Source organism: Hakea prostrata, chromosome 8, assembly GCF_041222555.1.
Source record: "Hakea prostrata isolate BN-2017 chromosome 8, UWA_Hpros_2, whole genome shotgun sequence".
In the NCBI taxonomy this organism is placed as follows: Eukaryota; Viridiplantae; Streptophyta; class Magnoliopsida; order Proteales; family Proteaceae; genus Hakea; species Hakea prostrata.
Window position 1 is genome coordinate 41498063 of NC_142607.1, and position 27396 is coordinate 41525458.

The following is a 27396-nucleotide window of genomic DNA, read 5'->3' on the forward strand; positions in this document are numbered from 1 at the left end:
AAATGTTATCTTTGTTAAAACCAGAAGCAAACCTTTAATTGTAACAATACATATATATATATATATATATATATATATATATATACCTATCTGCTTTGGCTCTAGACTGAAACATTAAAATCGTTGATGCTTGTTGATCAACTGGTGAATACTCTAGTCTATGTTCTGATCATTAATATATGTATTTAAGAGCTGTTCCTGGGTTTAGAGATTAATGTTGCTCTAGGGTTTGAGAAAACATTCAGCAAAGTGTTTGAAAGTACAAGGAGTGGTCAAGGATTTCCAGATTTGGCTTCCATTATCGCTTGGGTTGTTTTGTTTCTGATTGTAATTTGATGACCTATCTCACTTGTTTAAAGGACAAAGTATGAGACTGCCATCTAGTTTTTCCAACGTTTCTCAGTTTACTTATTTTATGAAAAAAAAAAAAAAAGATAACTTGAAATTAGTTTAATTTATTAACCATGATTAGGCCAGATGATATAAGTATAATACATTTACTAAAATTGGGCTGCATGGAATTGCACGTTTGAATTATAGGAAGGCTTGCACATACGTTATAGTTTTATACAACCAAAAAAAAAAAAACAAAGGAGAAGAAGAAGAAGAGAAAGGTCTCTTATAATTTTGAAATCTGGTATCCTCTCTCTCTCCTTCTTCTAGTATGGAATGATACATTTGCCGCAATGTAGAAGGTCATTTCATTTTACACTAGTCTTTTCTCCTCACATGAAATGGTCTCCTTCTTTTTTTGTGGATCATTTTTCGCTCCTTAAACCACTTGGTATTACAAAATCCAAACGAATGTGCACTAAATTCATTTTTTCCTTTTTTTTATCTTTTTTCTTTTTTCTTTAGGAGGACAGGTAAGACCTCCATTTCTTTCTTCACCCCACGCAAAATAAACTCTCTATATTTAATGATCAACACTTCTTAGTGAAGAGTTCATGAATTCAATTATCTGTGCTGGTATATGTAATATGCTCTTCCCTATATATAAAAAACTCCCTTGTACCAAAAGAGATAGAGAAAAGGGGGAGGGGAAAGAAAAGAGGAACTCTTTGCCCAATATTAAAACTTTGAAACTTGCATTGGGACACTAGTCATCACTCATCATTCTCCAATACTCTTTTCCACACATGAATTTACCTATCATTTTCATAGGAACTATGTTTATTAACTAATTTGTCAAAGCGCATTTAAACTTCAAACTGTGTGTCTCTCTCTAGCATTGTCAAAAGCTATTCTCATAGACCATCAAAGTTCCAACAGGGTGGAAGAACAAATTGTAGCTGAGGTTTCCATGTGGTTGCAAAACAAAACAGTTGAAGAATTAATATATAGTTCAGGGGACATGAGAGGTGTCACTCTGGAATTACTTGATGAGTATTGATACCTCCTCGGTCAAGGGTAGCGAATTACTATTACTATACATTTCTCCAGCTCTTGAGTGGCTTGCCCTAATCGACTATTGCTCTGATACCAACTCTAACAGTAGACAATCAAGATTGTTCACACTATAGATACAATACTAGAAATAACATAATAGCACTATTAAAGAAGAAGAAGACAACACATAATGAAGATGTCATGGGAGAGATAAGGAGCACCAAAGAAGACACTAGTGAGAGGTTGAGGCTGTACCCTTATTTATGGTTGCTTCGGACCTTTGGACTTCAACACCTATGAAATCCGCAGACTTAACTGGTTCTTGAATTAACGTCATGAATAGTGATTACTGATGTCATATTTATATCACGTTGTCTATGTTATGGGGCCAAAACAGAATCATAGAGTCTAATAATGATGTTTGCATCAATGAGGAGTCATGATGGAGAATCAAACTTGAGTATATTTTCTATTTTTGTGATTCCATCTAGAATATAAAAGAATAAATATGTGCAGCCTCAGAAAAATAAGTTGACCCAGTATTTCTCCAACCGTCAAGAAGAGAGAATCTCTCCATCCACCCTATTTGAACCCCCAGAGAATGGTGCTCTAGATGTGAACAACAAAGGGGGATAATGAAGCTGAGATCCAACCATTGCACCCACCACATTACCATTGGTGTTAAGAGATTCTTTCGTCACTGTGGATGAAGGAAAACTTGATCCGAACTGATATATAATTTTTGCGCGGAACAGAAATAAGGCATAGCATGGATTCTGCAAGCAAACCCCCCCCCCCCCCCCCAAATCAACTGAGAGTATAGAATTGTGCATTATGATGCAGAGGAGCCTCTGTATGATATGGGGTGTATCCACTGTCTTCACACTTCCAACCTCATCATAGGAATCCGAAACCTCTGCTGAGATACTAGAGATTGATTTCTATTGATTCAGGAATTAGTTATCAAGATGGAAATCTAATTCAGTCTAACAAATCATCAGCAAACACAAAGGAAGAACAAAAAAACAAGCCAATTCATGGGTGTTTGGACTCACAATCCTACTGAACCTAAAAGAGTTGGCATCTTCAAAGAGAAACAAACAAATAGAAAATTATGGCCTACACGAAAAATCAATTAACATGAAACTCAAGATAATTAAGAAAATCTCCATAAATACACACATGAAACGTGCTCACATCCTTAACCTCCAAAAGCATATCATATGAAATGAGAACTGAAAACCACTGAGGATGAACACAACCATCTAAATACAGTAAAATAGTTAAAACAGCTCCTGCCAAACCTTCTTCAGTAATACAAATCCAGAATGGAGGGCCTCATGGTTAATCATCAGAACTTCTACCTATATAATCATATAATAGTAGCTAGATTTCACTCCCCAAAAAGGGAGAATCCATCAATTTTCTATGAAAGCTACATCTGATCTGTGCGATGATACTCCCACAATGCCAATTAACATGAGTTAAAAAAATCCTGAGCCATGTGACCACATAAATACAGAACCACCTCAGACCCTACAAGCAAATTAGTAGAAAGACTCATCACCAGACCAGAAGCCATATCCCTGGATCTGGATGATGGGTCACTGACGCCTTCTATTTAGTTTGACAGGTTACATTTACAAATCAGTAAGATCACATACATAAATGGAAGGGCAGTAAATGCATCAAAATAAATAAAACATGGTACCACTAATTGCTGTCATTAAAGATACGGAATGCCTGCTCTTGACAAGAATCTATGCTTCAGTGAAATCTACTGCCGCTGTTTCTTTGCTGACGACTCTTGTTGAGGCTCAGCCTGCCAAAAAAATTTACACCATAGCTGAAGTAAAGTAAAACAAACCATACCCTGCCAATACTTCCACATTAATCTGAAACCAAGCCAAATTTGGGAGTTCTGAAATAGATTTCTTAAAGAATTTCAACCCAAAAATGAGGTGAAGATTATAAAGACTTCATTCCCCCCCTATGCCTAACTGTCCAAACTGGGCCAAGCCCAAATTTTCAAACAAGGACCCAGAACATGCGTCCACCAGTATTCCTACTAAAGCATCTAAATCACAAGATTCACAAGAAACCTTAAGACCACATAATACAGCCAGACCTAGTATTTATTTAACTCTCCAAAAGCCACATGTGAAGATTTCTCTCTTCTAGACACCCAATAAAATTTAAATGATACAACACATATCAAGGATTTAAGGACCACCACTGACATTACCACTGACATTACCCCTGACATACTTGTCTGATTCCGATTTGGCATTGCCTAGATCACAGAAACCACTAGGAAGAAATCAATATCACTCAAAGACCGAGCATTACAGGTTGGGTTGGGTTCATGATTTGTTTTGGATTTGGTTGGTGATTCTAGGTTGCCTGATTCAACTCAGCAGCTTGGAAGAACTGTTGGATTGATCAAGGATAAGGAAGTCAATAAAGGAAGTTAGGGCAGGTCCCAGTGAAGGACAACCTGTTGCATTTGAAGTTGAAGAAATGCATGTAGTTCAAAGTTCAGTATAAGGATTCAACCACAAGATGATGTGAACACAGGACCCCCCCCCCCAACATCCGAAAACTTAAGTGGGGCCTCCAAGAAGCCTCCATAGGCTGGCCGAACCCTACAGGAAGGGTATTTTGTACATTTTAGCCCTCAATAAATTCTTGAATTTCGTTTACAAATTATGTCAAAATTTTATTAATTAAGTTTGAGTTGTTTAGGGTGCATTTGAATATTTTATGATAAATCAAAGTAGTCTACTTTGAGTTAAAGTTATTTTGAAGAGTCCTGGATAAGGTTCTGTGTCCAAGAGGATCCTATTGTTAGGAGTTTTTTTTTAAGTTGTCTTCTATTTTGAGAGTCCAATTCAAGTTGTAAGTGAATCCTTAACTGTCAAGGAGTCCCAAGTTAAGTCAGTCAGTTAGTCAGGCTATAAATAGCCTTGAATTAATGAACTGATTGTTGAGTTCAGGGTCTCCTGTGTGGGTGGGCCCTGGCGAGTGTCAAGTTAAAGCATTCTAGTTCTCTACATTCAATCTCAAGAATTCTTCAAGCATTCAAGCAATCTTCATTCAAGTTCTAAGCTCAAATTCCGCAATTCCAGCAAGTAATCTCAGTCTTCAAGCCTTCTACAGCATCCATCAGTCAGTCCAGCAATCATAAATAAGTAGAAACCCTCCCCCCCAGCCATCCCCTGTTTCTGCACAAAACAGAAAACCCCTCCCCTGATATGGCAAACCACCTAAGATCCCCTCCTACCTTGCGCAGACCCATAACCCCTCCCCCACTGACGTACTTCCAGGAGACTAGGACCATTCCCCACCGCTGCCCAACCCTGCAACCCATCCCTTTTCCCTCCCAAGACACTCTCTTTCTTACCTACCTTTACCGCAAGATTCCCTACCCTTTCCCAGATTCTAAAATCCTTTGCTGGAATTTGAAGGGCAAACCTAAAGTCTAGGGAATTACCAGAGTACCCTTTAGCCCTAAACCTGGTTTCCATCACAAGAGATTAGTTTTCCCTAATCTAATCTAACCACCGTATTTCAAGTAACCTTGAATCCACAATACCCATTAATTACTTATTGCCATCCTAATTCAAAGAAACAACCATGACCTGATTTCCCCTGGATGACCGAACATAGATTTGGGTTAAAAACTTAAAAATTAAAATCTGCATGAAATAGCAAGCCTCAAATTTTTACAAGATTTTTTGTTTGTCCGAGAGCACATCCCCCATAGAGCCAGTAACCATAGATGTCCAGAAAACACAGATGAGAGGCGTAACATTTTTATGAAAAATTACTGCCTTGTTGCGATAGAAATGAAATAAAAAAATAAAATAAAATGAAAATTCTGCAATGATTACCACAAACAATCATGTTACAAACTCAAAAACATATTAAACATGATAACTAAATTTTACTTCAGTCAAAATAGTAATGAACCATTTTTCACCTCAGCAACATGTGCTGATCCCAACCAATGGGGTCAGCTGCATGAATACTTGCTCTCCAATTGGCCCTATTCAAATTCATACAATATGCGAACCCTAATATATGCATATATTTCCCCTCGACTTCACTTAGGGTTGTTTTAGTCTAGCCCCTAGCTCAATTAATTCCTTCAATCTAAATCCAATCACTCCACCAAATCAGAGCATCCCAAGACCTCGGTTGAACATGGTCATGCAATTTCAACTCTCTCATACCTTATTGGCTTATCATGTATCAGTCCTGTAAAATTTTCCTTTAAGCTTTTATGGAGTAAACCGATCATTCCAGATACACCTGTCCACTCCCTCCATCCTACTTAAGTCTATTGGCAACATCAACTTCTATATTGCCTAATTTATTTACAATAAAGCCCAGATATTTTGATGTAGACAAGCTGATGTTTGGCAAGCATTATGCTAGAAGCAAGAATAAGAGGAGGCCTGGTTCACTTAACCAATTTGTGAACCAGCCCACAGGGCCATAGGACCACCTAGCCTGGAGTGGGGCCCACCCACTTGGGCTGGGAATTTATTGGGTCTCTCAAACCCAAATCAGAGAGAGAAGGGGGGGTTTAAATATTTGTATTGTTGTCTATCTTTGAAAACATGCTGGCTGGTGGATGGATAGTTCATAGTGTGGGGACCACATGACTTCAGCGTGACAAGAAAAATCTTCAATATGTTCCACAAGGAAAGAAGACCAGCTGCTACACTTGTAGAAGCCTATACATATTCTCTAAATTTTTGAATACTATTTTCTAACTCCTAGCTTCCATTTTCAGATAATTGTCCAGTTCGGTTTCTAATTCTTTTAACTAGAGGAGCAAGGTACCGTGACTATCATCCACTATTTATAAGTGTTTTTCGAAGCCAAAGCCCATGAATAATGAAGATTTGAATTTTGCTCTTATGCAAAGCTTTGTGTTCTCATGTGAGGATGAAGAGCTGAGAGAGCGAAAATTCTATCCCATTTCTTTCTCTTCATTGTTGCCCTCTCCTCATGCTTTGCTGCCACTACTTGTGTGGGGTTCAAAAAACCACTGGTTTGCAAGAACTCACCTAACCTTCTAATTTCAAGTCTACCTCATAACTCAGTTGTCAGCCACCAGAATCATCACAGTTTTCAAGTACAGGTTCTCCCGTTTATTTACTCTAATTGGTCCAAGTTTGGTTGCAACCTACTGCCTAATTTGGTTCTGCATTCAAAAACCCTCCATTTACATTATACCTTCTAAGTTGGGACCAGCTTCTACTTGTGTTTCTGGCCTCCAAATTAGCCCAACTTGGAGGTTTAGTTCACCTTACCAAGGCAAATACTGGACCTTGAATTCAAACCACCTTTCAATTCTGGTTTTAGACCTGGTTTATATGCTGCACCTATGGTTTGTTATTAGTTAACAGGTTTGCTATATTGTGGATACTTTGGGTTAGTTATATTGTTATCCTAGCCTTATATTATATCTGAAATAATAACTTTGAGTAAACTCCCTCCCAGCAATATCCACCAATTCCTTAACCTCCCAAGAGTGGTAAATTACGGAAAATAGACTCAGTCCTTGCGCACTTTTCTCAAGAACTTTGGATTCCAAGGTTGATCTCCATGAGTCCAACTTCACGTTAGCCTCTGCTTTTGTCTCATCGACCGATGCTACATTCAGTAAGAAGCATATACCAAGAACCCTCATCTTGTATGTATCTGGTTACACCATCCATGACAAGCACAAAGAAAAAATTACTGAAGGCAGACCGTTTTGTAGACCAATTGCAATTGCAGTACTATAACAGGCATGGAAAACACAAACAGCCCCCTCCAACATCATACTCAGCAACCAATATTAAAGCATGCATGTTCAATTGTGATTGCTATGAATGTCCCTGATCAATATTGGAGTGATGCTATACTCATTGCCTCTTACCTTATGAATAAGATGTCCATTAGGATACTTGGTTTTAAATGTCCTTATGAGATTCTCCAAGGAGCCTCTTCTTTTGTTATTCCCCAAAGGTTTTTGGATGTGTATTATGCCAGAATCACAGCCCACCTGAGTAAGTTAGCTCCCCGCAGCCTACGCTGCATATTTTTGGGGTATTCTGCTACTCAGAAAGGGTACAAACGTTATCATCCTCCTTCCAGAAAAACCATTGTATCCATGGATATAATTTTAAATGAGTCTTGCCTTACTATACACCTTTCTAGGGAGAGAGTCCTAGAGGAGAGGTGTTCTTTCCAACTATAGACATTCCTATCACACACATAGACTCCCACACACCACCACAGCACAACTTAGGAGTTCAAGAAGAGTTTCCTAACTAGGGTAGACTTCGGCTAGTATACCTGAGGACTTTAATTCTCCTCCTTTGTTTTCTGAATCATGTGAAGAACCTGGTCAGGGGGAGACCACTCCTGTGACTTGTGAGACACACTATTGAGGTATTTCAAAACAAGATTGACCAAAATAAGGAGGTGCAGACTTATCAAAGGAAAAATTACAACGGGAAAAGCAGGTGGAGAAAGGTGACATGTTACCACTTCAATCCCTTGCTCCAGAATCAGATTCTATTGTTCTCCCTAAGGTATATTCTTCGATCTTTCTATTACCTGTTAGAAAAGGAGTTAGATCTTGTACTCAGCATCCCATTGCTAAATATGTTTCTTATAACTCTTTGGCTGCGTTTGTTTGCAAAGGTAGGGTGGGAAAAAAAAACATATGAGCCCCATGTGCAGTGGGATGAGGGAGAAGGAAAGGAAATGAAGGGATTTTGTGGAAAAGTATTAATTGTAGGTCCCACTTTTTACTTTTTCACATTTTTTTACAAAGTCACACACATTTTGTGGGATTTTAAAAAGACTTGGGGTGGGAAAGTTGGCTTGCCACCTCACCAGACAAGTTTCCTACTTTCCCACCCCAAGCAACCAAACAAACTACATTTTTAGGATTTAAAGGAAAAGTTTGCTTTTTCAAAATTCTCCCACCCCACCTTTATTCCAACAAACAAACGCAGCCTTTGTCTCACTCTTACCGTGCTTTTATATAATCTCTATCATCTATTTATGTTTCTAAAAGTTGGCAAGAAACCTATGCTAATAAGAGATGGAAGGTAGCTATGGTAGAGGAAATGCAAGCAATAAAGAAAAATAATACTTGGGAGCTGCTTTCACTTCCTCCAGGAAAAAAAAGCGTGGGCTGCAAATGGGTGTTTGGGGTTAAACAAAACATGGACGGATTGATAAATAGGTTGAAGGCTAGACTAGTTGCAAGGGGGTTTACCCAAAACTATGGGATTGATTATCAGGAAATTTTTTGCCCTCTTGCGAAACTGAACACTGTCAAAGTTTTGTTATCAGTAGCTGTGAACAAAGACTAGAACTTGCACCAACTAGACATAAAGAATGCCTTCTTACATGCGGAGTTGGAGGAAGAAGTCTATATAGAAATCTCACATGTTTCTTCGATAACAATACTACAGGGAAAGTTTGTCGGTTGAAGAGGTCAATTTATGGGTTAAAATAGTCTCCTAGATGTTGGTTTGGACGCCTCCAAAAGGCAATGACCTCTATTGAGTATAAGCAAAGCAATGTTAATCATACATTGTTTGTCAAGAAGTTAGGTATCAATATCACACTTCTCATTGTTTATGTGGATGATATTGTCATCACAGGGAATGATGATGAGAAAATTCAACGGTTGAAGGACTTTATTGGCAGAGAGTTTGAGATTAAAGATCTAGGAAAGTTACAGTACTTCCTAGGGATTTAGGTGGTGCGATCAAATAAATGTACATACCTATCCCGAAGAAAGTATGTTCTGGATTTATTATCAGAAGTGGGAATGTTGGGGTGTAAAGTAGTTGATACCCCTATTGAGGCTGAAACTAAACTTAAGGAAGAAGAGGGAGAACCAGTGGACAAAGGAAGATATCAAAGGCTGGTAGGAAAAGCTTATTTACTTGTCCCACACCAGACCAGACATTGTTTATACCGTGGGAATAGTGAGTCAGTTCATGCATGATCCATATTCAGCTCATATGAAGGCTATTACTAGAGTACTGTAGTATTTGAAGAGAACTCCTGGAAAAGGAATACTTTTATCACCCACTGATAATCTAAGGGTAGAAGCATACACTGATGCAGACTGGACTGGGTCTCCTAACAGGAAGTCAATTTCAAGTTATTGTACCTTTGTTGGAGGTAATCTAGTTACTTGGAGGAGTAAAACAAAATGTGGTAGCTTTATCCAGTACCGAAGTTGAATATAAAACTATGGTTCGTAGAGTTTGTGAGCTACTATGAGTGAAAGGCCTGCTAGAAGATATTGGAGTCCAAGTTCCAAACCCCATGATGCTATATTGTAACAACAAGGCTACCATTAGTATTGACAATAATCATGTGCAACATGATCGAACTAAGCACATTGAAATTGACAGGTTCTTTGTCAAAGGAAAGTTGGAACAAGGGTTCATCTGCATGCCTTTTGTGAAGTCTGGAGACCAAATGGAAGATATTTTCGCTAAAGGTTTGAAGGAAGGAAATCTCCTTCCTATTGTAGGCAAGTTGGGCATGCCTAATATCTATGCCTCAACTTTGAGGAGTGTTGGTTGAGTTCTACAAGGAGTTCAAATCTGTTAGACTTTTTGTTCATGTAATTTTATATTTCTTGTTACCCAAGTAAGGGTATTTATGTAATAGTGTTTTTTCCGCTTTATTATAAATAGAGGGCTTGAGATCACACTGAAAAATTTAAGCCATTCTACCAATATAGTGTTTCTCAACAGAAATATCTCTTGGATCTTCTAATGGACACAAGAATTCTTACTTCAAAACTAGTTCATGTTCCATTGGATCCTCATCAAAGTTTTGGAGTTTATGATGGAGAGTTACTGGATGATGTTCATCAATAAGGAGCATGATTGGGAAGCTGACCTACCTTACTATTGCAAGATCTAACATCACCTCTAATGTTGGAGTTCTGAGTCAGTTCATGCAGTCTCCTAGAAAATCTCATTAGGATGTAGCAATTCGTACTCTTTGATATCTCAAGGGTGATCCGTGCAAGAGGTTAATTTATCATCCCAATAGGTATATGGAATTGGTGGGTTCTTTGATGCTCATTGGGCAGGTTCTGCCAGTGATAGACGTTTTACTACAAGATATTATACCTTTGTTGAAGGAAACATAGGCACATGGCATTGTAAAAAGCAAAGTACAATTGCCACGTCTAGTGTTGAAGCTGAATACAGGGTCATGGCCCATACTACCGCTAAATTGATGTGGGTAAGGCCATTAGTTTTGAATTGGGCTAACCTGTAGATTCTCCAATGAGATGTATTGTGAAAACCAAGCTGCTACCAGGATTGCAAGTAATCCTGTGTACCATGAGCACACCAAACACATATAGAAGGTCTATCATTTTTGTCAAAGATGTTGTGATGAAAAAATTGATTGTCACTCCCTTAGTGTCCACTTCTGACCAGCTGGAGAACATGATTAACAAGGGGCTGTTAATGTAGTACTGTATTTGAATGATCAAAACAGTAGCCAAATAGAACCTTTCACAGGGAATCAACTTCAGATTTGATAGACTTAAGATAGATAAAATTCAGATATAATGGAAGGCTGAAAACCGAAGTGGTAGAACAAGGATATTGGTTTAAGAACAAGGACTAACTAGGTTTTCAAAACAGCAGTATGCTATAAAGAAGAATGGATGGAACAATATAAGAGAATTAAGAGAACAATAAGGACAACAAAGTAACATGTAACACCCGGGCTTCTCACCACAAGGTGGATCGATTGGATCGAACACCAATCTACCTTGATCAAACACAAGGGTTCTCCAAGAGGAGGAATGCTAGCAAGCAATTTGATTTCATTCCACAAGTTGTTTTTTCACCACTTTCATAAGTCTCTTTATATAGCATTCTAAAGAGACATAAACATTAATGGCAACATCTAACCACTAGCTAACACTACCTACCTATTAATAACTCAACTACTACCTAACTCTTGATAAAGGAGAACTCCTTTGACAATGAGTTCTCTTATTTTCAAACTAAAGCCATTTTATTGACTTTCCAAAAACTAGATTTAGTCTTAGGTCTAGACTATGAAGTTTAACATATGTGGGCTAACTTTAACCCACTAAAACAGTCCTAGCCCATGAAAGCCATGGGCTGATTCAGGTGACAACTTTAGGCCTTTGATGGGCCTAACCCAATGGGCTTCTTCTTTAGTAAATATGTCTTCAATTCTGCATCAGCTGTTCACTCCTAGCTTTCATTCAAATTGCGCCAAGCTGAACATGGGTCATTTGCATGCTCCAACTTGAGGGGGAGAGTTAAAAGTCATCAGCAATAGGAAGGATAGATCTATCCTATCTTCTGTAAGGCAGATTTGTCCTTATTGTATTGTTTAGTTTTAGGCTTTTTCTTTAATTTTTATCCTGTCCTGCAACCACTTGTTCAGGGGCATAAACGTAATTTCAATATGCTTAAAACTTAACAAATACAAAGGCCAAGGATTAGAAGAAAAATTAACTAATCGCAGGCTTGCGACTGCTCTCTCTTCTATCTTCTTCTTGATCCTTTTTCTTTCTTCTTTCTGATCTTAGGCTGATCACTGGTAATTGAATTTTAACATTACAGATCTTGGCTTTGGTCCTCATTTAACTGAGGCTACTCCATTCCCATTACGCACTAATTTTTCCAATCAATAAGGTCATTCCCCAATAGCAGAACTAGAATTCGGCAGCTCCGTTAAAGATTTGCCACCACTTATATGCCTAGATAGCCTCTGATGCTCCAACTCAGGTCACCCTGTCAAAGCAAACTTCACATTTGATTGGACCAGAACTGCAATGACTGATACAATTCCTAAATCCAAGCATTGAACCCTATTCAAAAAGAAAAAATCTACTTGGAATTGTGCTGCATATCAGAACTATGGTTTTAACTTTTAAGAGAGATCTTTGGAGAAATATCAGAGAAGAGGTAAAAGACACAACATACACGTGATAAGTAAAGGGTATGCTCATGGTTCATGTGAAACTACAGTTTTTCAATATTACACCCCATCCAAAGACTGTAGCAACCAGTATATACCATCTATAAGGAATAAATAATGAAATGCAATCATTATCAGGTAATCTGTGTCTTTGCAGCATCTTGTGATTCAAATTCACATTGGCAAGTGCAATATTAAACCTACGAATAAGCAACAAGAAGCAATACCCAAGAAGATACGGAAGAAAAAAGTAAGATTGATTCAATTGAAATCATCATTGACACAGTAAACTTTGTCTAATCACTCCTATATTTTTTGAAGTGTACACAAGGATCTGCATAGGTTTTGGCCAAAAAGACAAGAGTAGGATTTCCTTTAAAATCTGGTACTTAGTCGAGAGGGAAACAGCCTAGACCGTACAATAAGGTCCCTAAGCAATCACTCAGTGAAAAAGGAAGTGATCAAGCGATGACAACCAGGAGGTGGCCTTGGAAGCAGCCATCCTTTTAAGAAAGCGTAATAGCTCACTGGTCTAGCTCCATGGCACCGAAAATGTATCAGGGCTCAAGTGATTCACCGAAGCGACGAGGCCTTGAAAGCTGTTTTTTGACTTGCAATATTAAACCTATGAAAACACCATTGACACAGTAATACCCAAGAGGATACAGAAGAAAAAAGTAATACTGAAAACACCATTGACACAGTAAACTTTGTCTAATCACTCCTATATTTTTTGAAGTGTAGACAAGGATCTGCATGGGTTTTGGCCAAAAAGTCAAGAGTAGGATTTCCTTTAAAATCTGGTAATTTTGGGTTTTGACAGCCTATGAATCACCTGTATTGGTACATATAGGCATTGTATCAGTTTCATACATTTCTTGATACATTTCTAGACATGGCTATTTTTGTGCATTGCTTATGTATCATATCGACATTGTAAATCTCAATGCATCAAGGATTGAAAACATGGTTGGGGAGGGACTTTAGAGAGAAGCCAACCTTAATTATCAAAGACACAGTTCAAAATCAAAAATGTTTGAGGATAGAGTACTTACAACATTTGATAGCTGCTCACGGATATAGGCCATAGATCTCAGCATGGCACCAAGCGTATCTCTGGACACTTGAAATTTCACCTCTGTTTCTCCAGAAGTAGTCTCAGCATCTTGGAGCTGAAAGAGAAAGGAAATTAAATTTCAAGAAATCAATGGCTAATATTGTCATAAGACTATGCAGCAACATTTCTGATAAATACATAGCAAAAACAATAGGACCTCTTTACCAAAAAGAAAATACATATCCACACACACATACAAAGATTAGAATAGAGACTCAAATGACATCAGATATATGGCTGTAGACTGTAGAGTGAAGAATCTAACTGGTGTTGGATTCAGCAAAGCTGCAGAGGATTACGGATTTGATATCTAATTTATGTAAAGAAAACCATGCAAAAACAAGCTCGGTTCTGGATAATGGACACTTGCCATGTTACATCATTCATGAGGAAAAAAATATAATTTCATGGTGTATTTGAGATGTTAGGGGTGCATTTGATATAGCTTATCCTTCAACTTTCAGCTTCAGAAAAGTACTTTGATTACCAATGATGAAGGCCATATTACACTTTGAATGAGCAAGCCAACATGGATATAGAACTCCTTACATGGCAACAGATCAAAAAGCCCATGGAATTCAACTCAGTGCGAGGATCTAGGTCATCCTAAGTCTTGGTAACAGCAGTCAACTGTAACTCCATGTAAGGCTAGTGATGTAACCCAAATTCTATGGTTTTGAGATGAAGATGAATCCCTAAAGTTTGAATTACTCCAGGATCCACTTCTTGAGAACAGCAATTAAAGAACTAGCTCTTGGGAAGCTTGGTCCAATGTCATAACTAACAATGGTAGTTGAGGATTATGTGGATGGATTTGGATGCAATTGAGGTCTTAACACTCACAAAGATGGGATAGATTTTGGGAAGGTTACAGATTTGGGAAAAGATGAGGGGAAAGTTAGGTTAACAAAAACTGGATGGGTTGGATTCGTGGGGTCTTATCACTATCCAGGCTCACCCTAAGTAGGATGGGATGAGAATGGAAAGCCTGCAGTTAGGGAAAAGGGATTGTGAAACTTGCAGTTGGTCTAGGGAAGGTTTAGGGGCTATCTTGATTCAATCTTGATGAATCTTTCTCAACTTTCTTGATCTTCCTTCTTTCTTTCTCTCTTTCTTCTCTCTTTGCTTTTCTTGCTTTTCTTTCTTTTCTTTCTTTTCTTTCTTTTCTTTCTTTTTTCTTTTCTTTTCTTTCCTTTCTTTCTTTTCTTTCCTTTCTTTCTTTTCTTTCCTTTCTTTCTTTTGTTTCTTTCTTCCTAGGCTGCCACAAGATCAAGAAAGGTGGGACAGAAAAGGGAAAAGGAGGGAAAGGGATTAGAGAAGGTTTGCAGTGGGGAGGGGGTTGCTGGACTACCGAAAGAAGGGGTGGGGCGACAGAAGAAGGCGGAGGGGTCCGCGGTGGGTAGGGGTTTAACTTACCTGGGAGGGTAGAGGCTGGATTGTGTTGCTGCTGATCTTGATGAAGCTTCATGACCGCTGCAAGATTGAATACGATGGAGGAGAAGAATGCTGGCAAAATCTTACCAAAACTCTCTCAATACCTCAACCCAGGTCATGGGCTAGGTTCCCACGACTCCAAGTGTTTGATTTCTCATTAGTTCTCAAGCTGGATTGTTTACAGGGAGGTTGGGGCTTTATATAGCCTTACACTTGGAAAAAAGACTTGGACTTAAACAAGGAAACTAACTTGGACACTATTGAACTCAACTAGGCAATCCACTTTGGACTTAGTTTCTCCTTACAACTCAACAACTAATAACAAACCCCAAAGAATCTTCTAGAAAGAAAAACAACTTCCAAAAAATTGATTCCAAACTGGGACTCCATCTCTGACCAGGACTCTCAGTATTAAAGAAACAAAAGTAGATATGGACTCATAAAATTATTAGGAAAATTACTGGGGCCCTTGTGTCCAAAAGGGGGACGGAGAAAAGACCAAACTACACATCTGATGGTTCGGCCAGCCCTTGGTGCGCCAATTGGGCTTGGTTTTAGGGCCCATCCTTGCTGGAATTAGGGTGGTGGTGGGCCTGCTTACATCACTAAGTGGTAACCTTTTAGGTGACATAAAAAAGGCCTGCTTGCGGGTTTAGGTGTCCTAGAGAAATGAATATTCTTCCTTTCCTCAGTACATTCAAAAGAATTCTATTAGTCGCAACTGTAGATTACCATTCCTGAAACCGATAAAGTGATTCTCTCTAACAAAACCTTCCAAACATATTTCCTGGCGAGGTCATTCATGCCAAAGAATTGAACTTCACTGAGGAGTGAAGATCATCACAAAGAATCGCTGAAAACCATGGCCTCATATTGTAACTTTTTGGGTTTTTGTTGCCTATTAGGAAGTCCAAGATAGAAGACTTACCTAAAGTTGGTAGAGAAAGTTTCACCCACTTTTCTCAGCTGTTTAATCTTAAGATTGTCACTTCGCCGCTTATCAACCAGAGCTGCTAGTACCATATCTTGGCATGTCACTCTCAGGTACGGTATGATAAGACTTTAAAACTCCTCCTAGGTTCAAAACATCTTGTTTGAGGCTTTGAGCCGAAATCAATTGAAGAGGCCATAAAGGTCTGGGAGACCAAAAACTAGGTGAAGTTGAGGTTTGAATTATGCTGGAGTTGACATGAAGAAAGCTGAATATAGGTCTGAGAGACCAAAAATAAGGTGAAGTTAACTTGAGGTTTTGAATTATACGGGAGTTAACATGAGAAACTGAATGAAACAGTTTTTATCTGGTCACGTTGAGCAGAATCTACTACATGGTAGGAACTGAAAAATATTGGTTTAAAGCCATGTTCACCACAAAGCTAAAATTTAACATATGTTGGATTATCAATGCCTCATTAAAGAATAATTACCATATCCAGGCAATATACAAATGATAACAGCAACAAGCCTTATCCCAACTAAACGGGGTCGGCTACATAAATCCCTGCTTTCCAAACCAAAAGTTATACAAACATAATCCAAAATACAAAAGATAAAACAATAACTAACATACAAACAAATAAACCACAAACATATTATGACAATACCATCACAATTAATAATGACAACCGTAATGAAAAAACACAAAATTACATTTCAAAAAAAAAGTCAGGCCCTATGCAAAATCAATTTACTAATTACTAGATATGGAGGCAGCTCTGTTGCTCAGTTTGGAAAATCCTACAGGATATTAGGGCTCTAGAGTTTAAAGAAAACATAACTCATGATTTGTTTGCTAACAAAAAGAGGCAAAACAACATAGGCGCAAAAGTGCAGAAACAGACAACAAGATGTGAACCTGTGAAATATCAGCAAACAGTGTGGTAGACCTAGTGGCTTCGAAAGTCCTCCCTGATGCACACAGTTAACAACACTACTACATGCTAGCTGTTTAACTTAACGGAGAAAGAAAAAGATATATCTTCAAATACCATCTTTACGGCATTATAAATCAATCCCCATTCCTTTGAGAGAATGATTCCATAACCTGCCCCTTAACTTCCTTGTGCTATAAATTCAAATTTCACTAGTGTCGGGAAAATTGATTGAGAATTTGGTCTGCAAGACTGCAACCCACTACTGCATCATTCTTTTTCATTTTCCTTCATATTTCTTGTGCTTCAAAGCCTATTGCTATGAGTGCAAGAACAACTATTTGCTAAAACTTCCAGCATCAGCTTCTTAGATGGACTTTAAAGGCACCAACCAATAAATGACTATGCAACCCTAAGAACTGCATACATAGACCAAATCAACCATCAAAATTGTCCCATATTGGATTGAACCTCCTCCAGACTCACTGACAAAATAAATCTTAGCTGTACCGCATATGACTATTAGAAACCCTAAATTCCTCGATCTTCTTCATTCCATAAAACTGGAAATCAAATCCTAATTTACAAGTACCTTCTTTTTATGGTAAACTAATTTACTGTTACTTCAATTCAACCAATATTCCACATTTTCACCATTATAAAATCATTAATCCTTCACTATAGGTTCCCCTACTGATGCAGACCCTATGTTTGACATCCACAGGAAGCATACACACAGATAGGGCTCAGGACAATACTGCTATGCAGCATTATTAAGTCGTTCCAGTATTTTGGGTATTTAGGTCCTTAATTTCAGTCTTATTTGTAATAGAACAGTCTCCCATGATTTAGGGTAGCCATTTAAGTCGTTCAGAATAGTTTCCCGACATGTTAGCTGTTCATTAAGTCCCGCTTTTGGTAGGAATGCGTTTCCTAGTACAGTCAGGAGTCAGTTATTTAAGTTAGACCATAATTACAACCTAAAGCCCTCATTGTACTCACCAGGCCTAGAACCTACATAAACCCTTGAGGGAAGAACAAAATAATGGGTCAAATCAGATTGTTGTGTGGAGACCTCCTAGGTGGATTTCAATTAAAAATGTTGGCTTGATGTAGCCTCAAGTGAATGGGGGCCAAGAAACCAAATTGCAAAGATTGAAATGAAGCACTGATTTTGTTTCACAAGAAATTAAAGAAAAATCATTCAATTCAAGAGTTGTTAAAGTCCCAAAAGCACATAGAAATGCATTTGTACCTTGGTAACATCAGAAGTAACGCATATCCATCAGAGAGAAACAGTACAACAGCAAGATGAGGGGCAAAAAGAAAGAGAGAGAGAGAGGTAAAACTTAATCAAGGCAACACCAAATGATTAAGACAAACTTGGAGAAGAAAAACTTATAAGTTACCCTGTGCAGACCTTAAGATTGATTACAGCTACCCTATTAGCTGGTGCAGAGAGCTGCTCACTGATGTAAGCCATGGATCTTAGCATAGGTTCCAGTGTGACTCTTGAAAGCTGAAACTTCACCTCCGATTCTCCTGAAGGACCTTTGCTATAGTCTTGCAACTGCAATTTAACAAAACAAAGATTCGTACAAAGGTGAGGAAATGCGCAAGAAATCTCAGCATGACATCTGTTCATATCATAGTTCAAATTCTTGTTTTCAAAATTTTTTCATATGTCAAAATGAAGAAATTGCAAGATTTTGAAAATTTCAGTCACCCCATTTTGAAATTTTGAATATTGTGGTCTAAAAAGTGCACCTGTTTCATCAAAATTTTAGTTATTTTGTCATTTTGTTTCAGTCTCTTCGGCATTTTACACCTCAAAATGGTCAGTTTTTGCTTCCAACAAAATGTATAACATTTCAATTTTTGGAATCTCTGAAATTTCAGTGTTGTCCAACTGGCCTTGCAAAATAAGATTTAACGCTATGGTTCATATAAGTAACTACTAACTAGATTGAAGAACAAAACATATACTAATGGTCTAATGAATGATGGAAACTGGCAGAAGAATCTCAACAGAAATAAGTTTCCCTTATGTCTGTGAATCTCTCTCCCACCTAAATCACAGTTATGTAACGCAAAGAATAAATAACTACAGTGCCTTTCCAAATTCTTTAAAAACACAAATTTTCCAGTAAAATCAAGCTTCTCCCAGATTAGACTTTTGAAAGTATAACAGTCTAACTAATTCTGTTCTAACCAAAACCTATGATTGATCATACCCAAACCATGCCGTACATTACCAGTGAAAATCTCAGTCATGCAATGGTAACTACCTGGCTTCTACATATGAAACCTGGATAGTGATAAGACCCCACAAATCGACTCTGGTAACTCTGGTAACTACTAATATTCAATTATTGTAATGGAAAAACAAGATCAATAAGCGAGATAAAGCTGGCCTTAATGGTGCCAGTCACCACAGCACACCCTGCCCTTAGCCAATAGGCTGTCCAAACACAGAAATTTATCCAGTCCATTTCTTGATTGATGTGACTTATAAATGGATTTCAAACATTTGATGTAATGTTGGGACACATGACACATCTACAAGGAACTGGATGGTTCATTTCCTTATCAGAAATGGACATGATATTGGTCCGTCCAAACACTCATACGAAATATCCCCCCCCCAAGGGAAAAAAATTCCCTCTCTTCCCCTTAATATAGCCTAGACACAAACCTAATAAATCTCAATCCTTGCAAACTACTTCTCATGTAGGTGAGAATGAGATCTCTTTCCATGTATAGAATTGATCCCATATCTTTCCCCTTCCTATTTTACCCATATTATAAACACCTTTCATGGAATAATAAATTAATAATATCCTAACACTACTTCCCCCTTTCAATTTCACCTTGCCCTCAAGGTGACATCGAGCTTTCATGCAGCATGGCCCGCACTGTGTACCATCCCATCCCCCGCCATGGCCGTCAGATCCACCTCTCCCTCCTCATGTAGAAGAAAAAACCGAAGTTGTTTGTTGGGACATTGATGGGTCTTGGAATATGGTGCATCACAACGGAAACATAAGCCTTTGTCCATTTTAATTTTAATTTCTTCTTGTGTTAACCAATGAGAGCGAATAATCTTCCCAGTAGGGGGTCCACTGGGTCAGTTGTTGCCACAACTGGTTGGATCGAACCCCCTGGGTCAAAGCTGGTTCCATTCAATTGTCCTTGCATGGGGTCGGGCTTTGGTCCATTCAAAACAACTGAGTTAATATTCAAATAATGCTGGGCCGCAATGGAATCACATTGACTTAAGGGCTGACCGTTGTTGGCCCACTTAGCCCACGAAGGGCATGGTTCTTTGCCTCAACCGACTGACCCAAATCCATCATATGGCCAACCTTGATGAAGTGTACAGGTAGATCCCGGCCCTTAAATCTTCTATCAACCCAGAGATGAAAACCCAGCGTAACCACATCTCATCCTTAGTTCCGGCAGCAGCAGCAAGACTTTTGAACTGCTCTCTGTATTCAGCGACAGAGCCTCCCTGCCAGAGGCGGATCAGTGCCTCTTGTGGAGATTTCGATTGCAGCGAACAGAACCTGTGCAGCATCGCGTCCTTCAGATCTGTTCAAGAACCTAGAGGTTGCTGCAGTTCTCTAAATCGAAGCCAACCTGCTGCCCCCTCAAAACACAGTACTGCCGCCTTCATCCTTTCTTCTCCAGTGAGCTTGTGCAGTGCAAAATACCTCTCAGCCCACGCTGTCCATCCGATTGGGTCTTCCCCAGAAAATATAGGCATCTTGAGATACCTAAGGAAAAATTCCCTTCGGTATTTTGTGACCTCCCTTCAAACTGGCTTGTCACCTGCTCCCACCTGCAGATTGTCCCCCGACGAAGCTTGTGGATCCCTCGCTGTTCTCACTTCCATCACTTCTGCCAGCGAGTCAACCTCAAATGCCTTTCCACGCATGAGGTATACCCTAAGCTCATCTCTGAATTCTTCATTGCTCTGTTGTTCGGTTGTTCCTTCTCCACATACTTTACTAGGGAAGCTATTTTGGAGTGCATCGCAGTCACCTGCACTTGCAGTCCCTTTCACTGTGTTCTCAAGCTCTTCCACTCTAGAGTCCATTCTGCTCCTAACCATACCCTGGGATCAGACTTGCTCTGATGCCACATTGATAAGAACCCACAAATCAACTCTGAAAACTACTAATATTGAATTATTGTAATGGAAAAACAAGAACAATAAGTGAGACAAACCTGGTTTTAATGGTGCCAGTCACCCCACAGCACACAGCTGCCCTCAGCCAATAGGCTGCCCAAACACTCACACAAAATATTCCTCCCTCCCCCCCCCCCCCCAACAAAAAAAAAAAAGGAACAAATCCCCCTCTTTCCCTTAATATAGCCTAGACACAATCCTAACAAATCTCAGTCCTAGCAAACTACTTTCCATGTAGGTGAGAATGAGATCTCTTTCCATGTATGGGATTGATCCTATATCTTTCCCCTTCTTATTTTACCCATATTATGTATGCCTGTTTTGGAATAATAATATCCTACCAGATAGTAAATAGTTTACTATACTTGAATGAATAAATGAGCAGTTTTCTTACATAATTATGTATTCATTCTCAACCTCAACAACATAAAATAAATAACTCATCTTCTCCTAGAGTTTGATGTTCTGAGTTCCAGCAGCAAACTGAACTCCCAATGTTCACATTAACTGCAACAAACCAGGTAACTCAACTCCTCTTTCTTCTTTCTTTCCACTTTTTTGTCCTACCACATCTGGATGCCACAGCCACACATCCAACCAAGGTTCTAAGTTTCAATTTTGAGCCTGGTTATGATTGAAGACTACAACTCACCCATCCCTCTCTGTTGATGGGTTGGAAGGCCAAATTAGGTCCTAAAACTTCTAGAAGATCCTCTTTAGGCCCTCTAAACATAATGAAATCCTTGAGCTTTAAAAATCACACTTAAAATGATTTTTGGCTACAGTAGGTTAGCAGTGTACATTGTATACATTTTAGAACATGGATACTTCCACACAATGTTAAAACTAGAACACATGTACGAAAAAACTTAAACACGCATTAGGAACGAATAAACCTTAAATTATAAACTAATCTCACAAATCATACCATCAGACACAATTCATTACAAGGAATCAAATATATAGAAGTTAATAATTACCCTATGCCTATCCTAGGTCCAAAACTTCTAATAGGCTAATACCACATTGAGTTTTAGGCAGGTTCAAAACATTTAGAATATCATCATTTCTGTCAAATCAAGTTAGCCTCCAATTGTATCATGATAGCTAGCAATGTCAAAATCCTTCACAGCAGCTAATCATCATTAACAATGTGTTCCTCTACTGGTCAAGTACTCTTCCAACCTTCTAGAGATTTAATTGGTCCAGAAACCACAAAAAGCGGGCTGTCATAGATTCACTAAAAAAACCAGATGCAAATCATAATTCCAACCCATTTCATTTGAATATCTGTATTTCTAGAATAGGCAGTAAAATTTTACCCAACATTTTGGTGACACAAAATATGACAAAACCTCAAATATACAGTGTAAATATATACGTTTTTCTAGTAGGCACTGGGTTTCATATTTGGGCAACATTTCACTATTTCATGAAATACCGTGTGCCCAATCATGTTTCTTCACATTTCATGTCAACATGTTTATGCGTATAAAAATATCTGATAAACCATATGTTAAACAAAGGAAAAGATAAAGGAGCAATAACCCTAAAAGGTGGATTAGGGAAAGCAAAAAGAAAATACTTAGTGTCCAAAACAGATCATTACAAATGCCAATTGCTACCGAAAGACACTCCAAAACAGCACCCTATAGAGTACATGCTATAGAATTATTCTCTCTAAATGTTTTAAATTACTTAGCTTAAGCATACCCATAGTGTAACGAGATTAAAAGGACTATTCCCAAGAGTAAACTAAAATACAACTCAATTATGACATTAAGGAATCCACAGTAGAAGTCTGCCACAGGAAAACATGTTGAAGTTCAAACATGCATACCTTCAGATTGATGACAGCTACTCGATTTGCGGGTGCTAAATTCTTATTCTCCATGACCCAAGTCATCGACTTCAGACAGGAAAGGACAACCTATACAGTAAGAAAGGAGTGTTAATCTTCAACTCATTCAAGCTTCTGCATAAAGAATGTTCTCTACCATTACTCAATCAGAGATATATCAGATTGCTACATTAGTAAAACAATCAATGGTACAGTAACAGAGTACACCATAACCTTAAGTTATTTTGTTGGCTTCAAAAAGAGCTGGGAAAAAGAGAACATTGTTTGGCTTATAGAAGTTAATAATATATAAAACAGTTTGCCTATCCCTACAGGGAAGCAATTTTTCCGGCTTCTACATAGGGAGAAATCATGCTATTACTGCTTCTTGGAGCCAAAATGTTTCATCCAGCAGCTAGATCATATAGAATATAAGCAACACAAAGCCCACCAAATATTCTCCATACCATGTTATCTGGAGGGCCATCATCTCGGTGAAGGGAGATAGGAGCCATGCGTGGAAGATTTAGATCAGCAACAGACTGAGCAGGTGGACCAACATCATTAAGGTTAAAACGACGAGTCAATTCATCTTGCCTAGGCCATAATGTTGGGGTCATATCGGAAACCTGCACATGAGTTTTCTTGGCTCCATCTTCCTGAATACTTCCAGTAACATGAGAGGTAGGAGGCATGACCCTTGCAATGTTTTTCTTCCCCGCTACAATCTTCTTGGCACCCTCTCTCAAAGCCCCCATTGCCACATTATAGGTCTCCATAGCAATTGCTCCTTCCTCTGCATATCTTATGGCTTCCCGGCATAAATTGTTGTATCGTGCAGTTATTGTTTCTTGCCCTTGCAGGTCGGCTGTGCGTTCATCGGACCCAACTCCACTCTTCGCATTTCTTGTCCACCTTTTCAAGATGTAATGAGATGGAAGGGTAAGAACAGTTGTCAATGTAAAGACAGTTAATACATGCCTACAAAGAATACCAGAGAACTCAAACATTTGACAGCTGCAACTTGCTCTCATCTCAGGAACATTCAATGTAACAATGTAGGCTTTGTGATCGTCCTCATACTTTGCAACCCTGTATGTGCTGATTGCCCCATCTCCCTCAATTTTATTTGCAGTATATACAAACGTTTCAACCAGTTCCTCCTGAAATTTTGTAAATATTCTTTTGGTATAAAGGTTAGCCGCTTGTTTCTCCATGGGAGCTGGTGTCTTCAGTTCTGGTGTCGTGCAAATTGTATCAAAATCTGCTTCCACTTCCCTTTCAAACCAATTCTCTAAAGCTCTTTCATACTGCTTAAAGAACAATGGTAAAGTGGTCTGCTGATTCACATACCCATCAAAAAATGATGTGATGGTTTCAAAACCTTGGTTTGGAGAAATTGAAGCAAAGAAAGTGTCTCGAAAGTAAACTGGAACCCAATGATAACGAGCATTATACAGTGCTTGAAGCCAATCATTTGTCCTAAGATCATATTTGTCCAGAAGGAAAGCCCAAGATGATTCAAATTCTTCTGTTGTCTCTGTCAAGTTGATGCAGTTATAAAGATCTCCTTGGAATGAAGGATGTGCATGACATACATGAGCCAACCTTTCCTGCCCTTCTCTTAAGATGTGCCACTTGCATAAACGATGGCGGGTTCCTGGAAACACCTGAGCAACCGCTGTCTGTATAGCTCTGTCTTGGTCAGTTATAATAGAGACAGGAGGGACACCATTCATTGCTCCAAGCCATGTCTTAAATAACCAAACAAAGGAAGCTTCAGACTCATCTAGAATTAGAGCACAACCAAATAACACCATCTGCCCGTGATGATTCACTCCCGTAAATGGAGCAAATGGCACCCGATATTGGTTTGGTCTGTACATTGTGTCAAAGGTGACTGCATCACCAAAATGGCTGTATGCAGTCCTAGACCTTGCATCTGCCCAAAAAACATTAGTCATGCGGTTATCATCATCTAACTGAATCGCATAGTAGAAACCAGGGTTCTCAGCTTGCATCCTTTTCAAGTATTCCAGGAGATTTGAAGCATCTCTTCCAAGGGTTTTCTTCCGACCAGAAGTACTGGTATAATTTGCAGGCCCAACATTCCTAGCAGGACGAGTGGGTTCTACAGGACCGTTCCTACCTGAGCGATTTGTTTCAACTGAAACACGATTTCCATCCATCTGCACATACATAATACCACTAGGAAGTACCTGCACACCTTGGTAACCATCATTTTTTGCTGTACCAGCAAAATGCCTCCGAGGACGGAGGTAATGCACCTTACTAGGGCTCACCGTTGAGTGGTTGTGCTCCTTCACAAACTTGGTCACAACCCATTTGTCTGAATCCTTCTTTTCTATCCTTAGCATTGCATTGCAGCTTTCGGCATTCTTCCTTTTTAGACACTCTTTAGAGCAATAAAATTCTCGAAATGTAATTGGTCCATCAGGCTTACGATTAAGATGACTAACACGTGTACTAAAGCCCACACGCCTTGCATGTGCATCATAATAAGTCTTTGCAGCATCCTCAGAATCAAACTCCATCCCCACAGAAGGTTCCCCAGCCCCATCCTCATCTTGAGCATGTACCTCTTTCTCATTAGAATTATCATTCATTCTTGCTTCACTGCCACTCCCATTAGCTTCAGAATCTCCCTCATCAGCTGCTGCACGGCGAGCCATGTTCTCCTCTTCCACATCTATCACTTCAACATCCATGCTCAGTGACTGCCTTGTACCAACACCAGTATCTTGACGTGTTGCCAGGTTACAAACACTGCCTCCCCATGTTTATCCCAGCAAATCCACAGTGTATACAACCTAATAAAATATGAACTGATGCAAATCAGAACAAACAATAAACCAATAGAAGCACTTCAAATTTATATCAACGCTATAACCACGCAAAAACAAATGAGCAAAAGGAATAGAAACGTCCAGCTGATGTACCACACCAACATGATAACACAACCCCATAAAAGAACATGGAGGAAAACAGAAGAATGAGAGTCTAGTAAACAGATAAATGGAAGAACCATCTCAGTAACAAATACAAATATGCTAGTAAACCAATTTCAAACAACCATACAATGGTCCCTCAAAATACTCTGAGACCCAGAAAGTGGAGGGGAAAAAAAAGGGGGGGAAGCTGTCTTTATCACCACTCTCTACAAAGTATGCCAGAAAAAGTCAAACTCCATGAAATCCATTTAACAGAACATTACTCAAACCAGTAAAGTTCCAAGAAAACCCCAAAAGATGAAGAGTCTTTAAGAAAAAAGTAGCACAACAGGTCAAGAAAGTGCAAAGGACCCAACAAATCAAACAAGTTAAAATTAAGGAAAATATATTTAGTATTATGTTCACGTACTGAATTATAGAGGGCCGGGGACTGAGAATTTGATCAAACAGAACCAAGCCCTACCAGATCTTCGGGGTGATGCATACTGAAGCAGAATCCTACTCACGACTACACAGTAACTCTCTTTCTATACCTCCTCCTATACTTAAATTTTCTGAACAAACAGATGAAAAAAAGTAATCTTTCTAAAGGTTACCTTTTTGAATATTTTCTTCCAAAGGATAGGAAAGCCCCGCAGAAGCTGAAACCATGAAATTTCAAACAATTAGAGAGAAGTTACAGAAATACAAATGGTTTCAAATGAAACTTTTAGGGTTTCTACGTTTTTTCCTTTTTTCTCCGGTTCTCTTGCAGGCACTTGCAGAAGACGGAGGGAGAGGAGAAAGGAGAGGAGAAAGGAGACGAGAATTACAGACGCATCGATGCTTGATGACATGAAGTTGATGCGAAATCATAACCGTTCGATGGGGATCACATGGTTGAACGGCCACAAAGATAAACACATCCTAGCCCTACGGTTTCTCAGATATCCATAAAGCAAAGTCAGTAAATGGGGCCCACTATGCAACATTAATGATGCGACACACGACTATCTAATCCTTGACTGTTACTTGTTATCAAAATTATTCATATAAAATGTTTGGTTTTTAACTTCCCTTCTGTTAAATTATATCCAATTTATACTATGGTATACTCAAATTGGGGACAAGAACGAGAGGCTTTTAGGGTCTGAATCCTCAGCCCTCACCTCACACTTCTTAAACACACACATATGTATATGTACCAGTCAATTAGCACGTGCTGGTTAGTTGGTGACTTTTTTTTGCACCGTATTGGTAATATTTGCATTCTGGGAGAGCGTATGGTGTTTCTTATATGGTTGATGTCTGAGGTTCATCCGGGCCAGCTTGCACGCATCTCAATTACATTCTCAGAGGGGAGCTTTGTCGTCGCAAGTGTCGAACCCATGACCTCTCCACTAAGGAGTATGATGTTCTTATTGTTGGTGTTTGTTAATTTAGCCTGATATTGAAGTTTTTGTTGTGGGTAGATCCTTCATGTCGATTATCCTTATTCACTACTCGTGCTTTGCTCTTTCTGCTTCTTAATATGTTTGTCGTAACTTCTCCTCGATTTCTCCAACTTTAGACATAGTTGTTCATCC

General features: G+C 38.8%; 1 protein-coding gene across 1 annotated transcript; it reads right to left on the reverse strand.

The window, feature by feature from the left end:
• Positions 1-2226: 2226 nt before the first annotated feature.
• On the reverse strand, positions 2227-26623 carry FRS3 (FAR1-related sequence 3). The gene is made up of 7 exons (XM_089164510.1): positions 26554-26623; positions 26428-26472; positions 23327-25690; positions 22860-22949; positions 18248-18397; positions 13464-13580; positions 2227-3211 (listed from the first exon to the last, which is right to left on the reverse strand). Exons 3-7 carry the CDS (start codon positions 25586-25588, stop codon positions 3167-3169), a joined length of 2664 nt encoding a protein of 887 aa, XP_089020636.1. The 5' UTR covers positions 25589-25690; positions 26428-26472; positions 26554-26623; the 3' UTR covers positions 2227-3166.
• Positions 26624-27396: the final 773 nt, after the last annotated feature.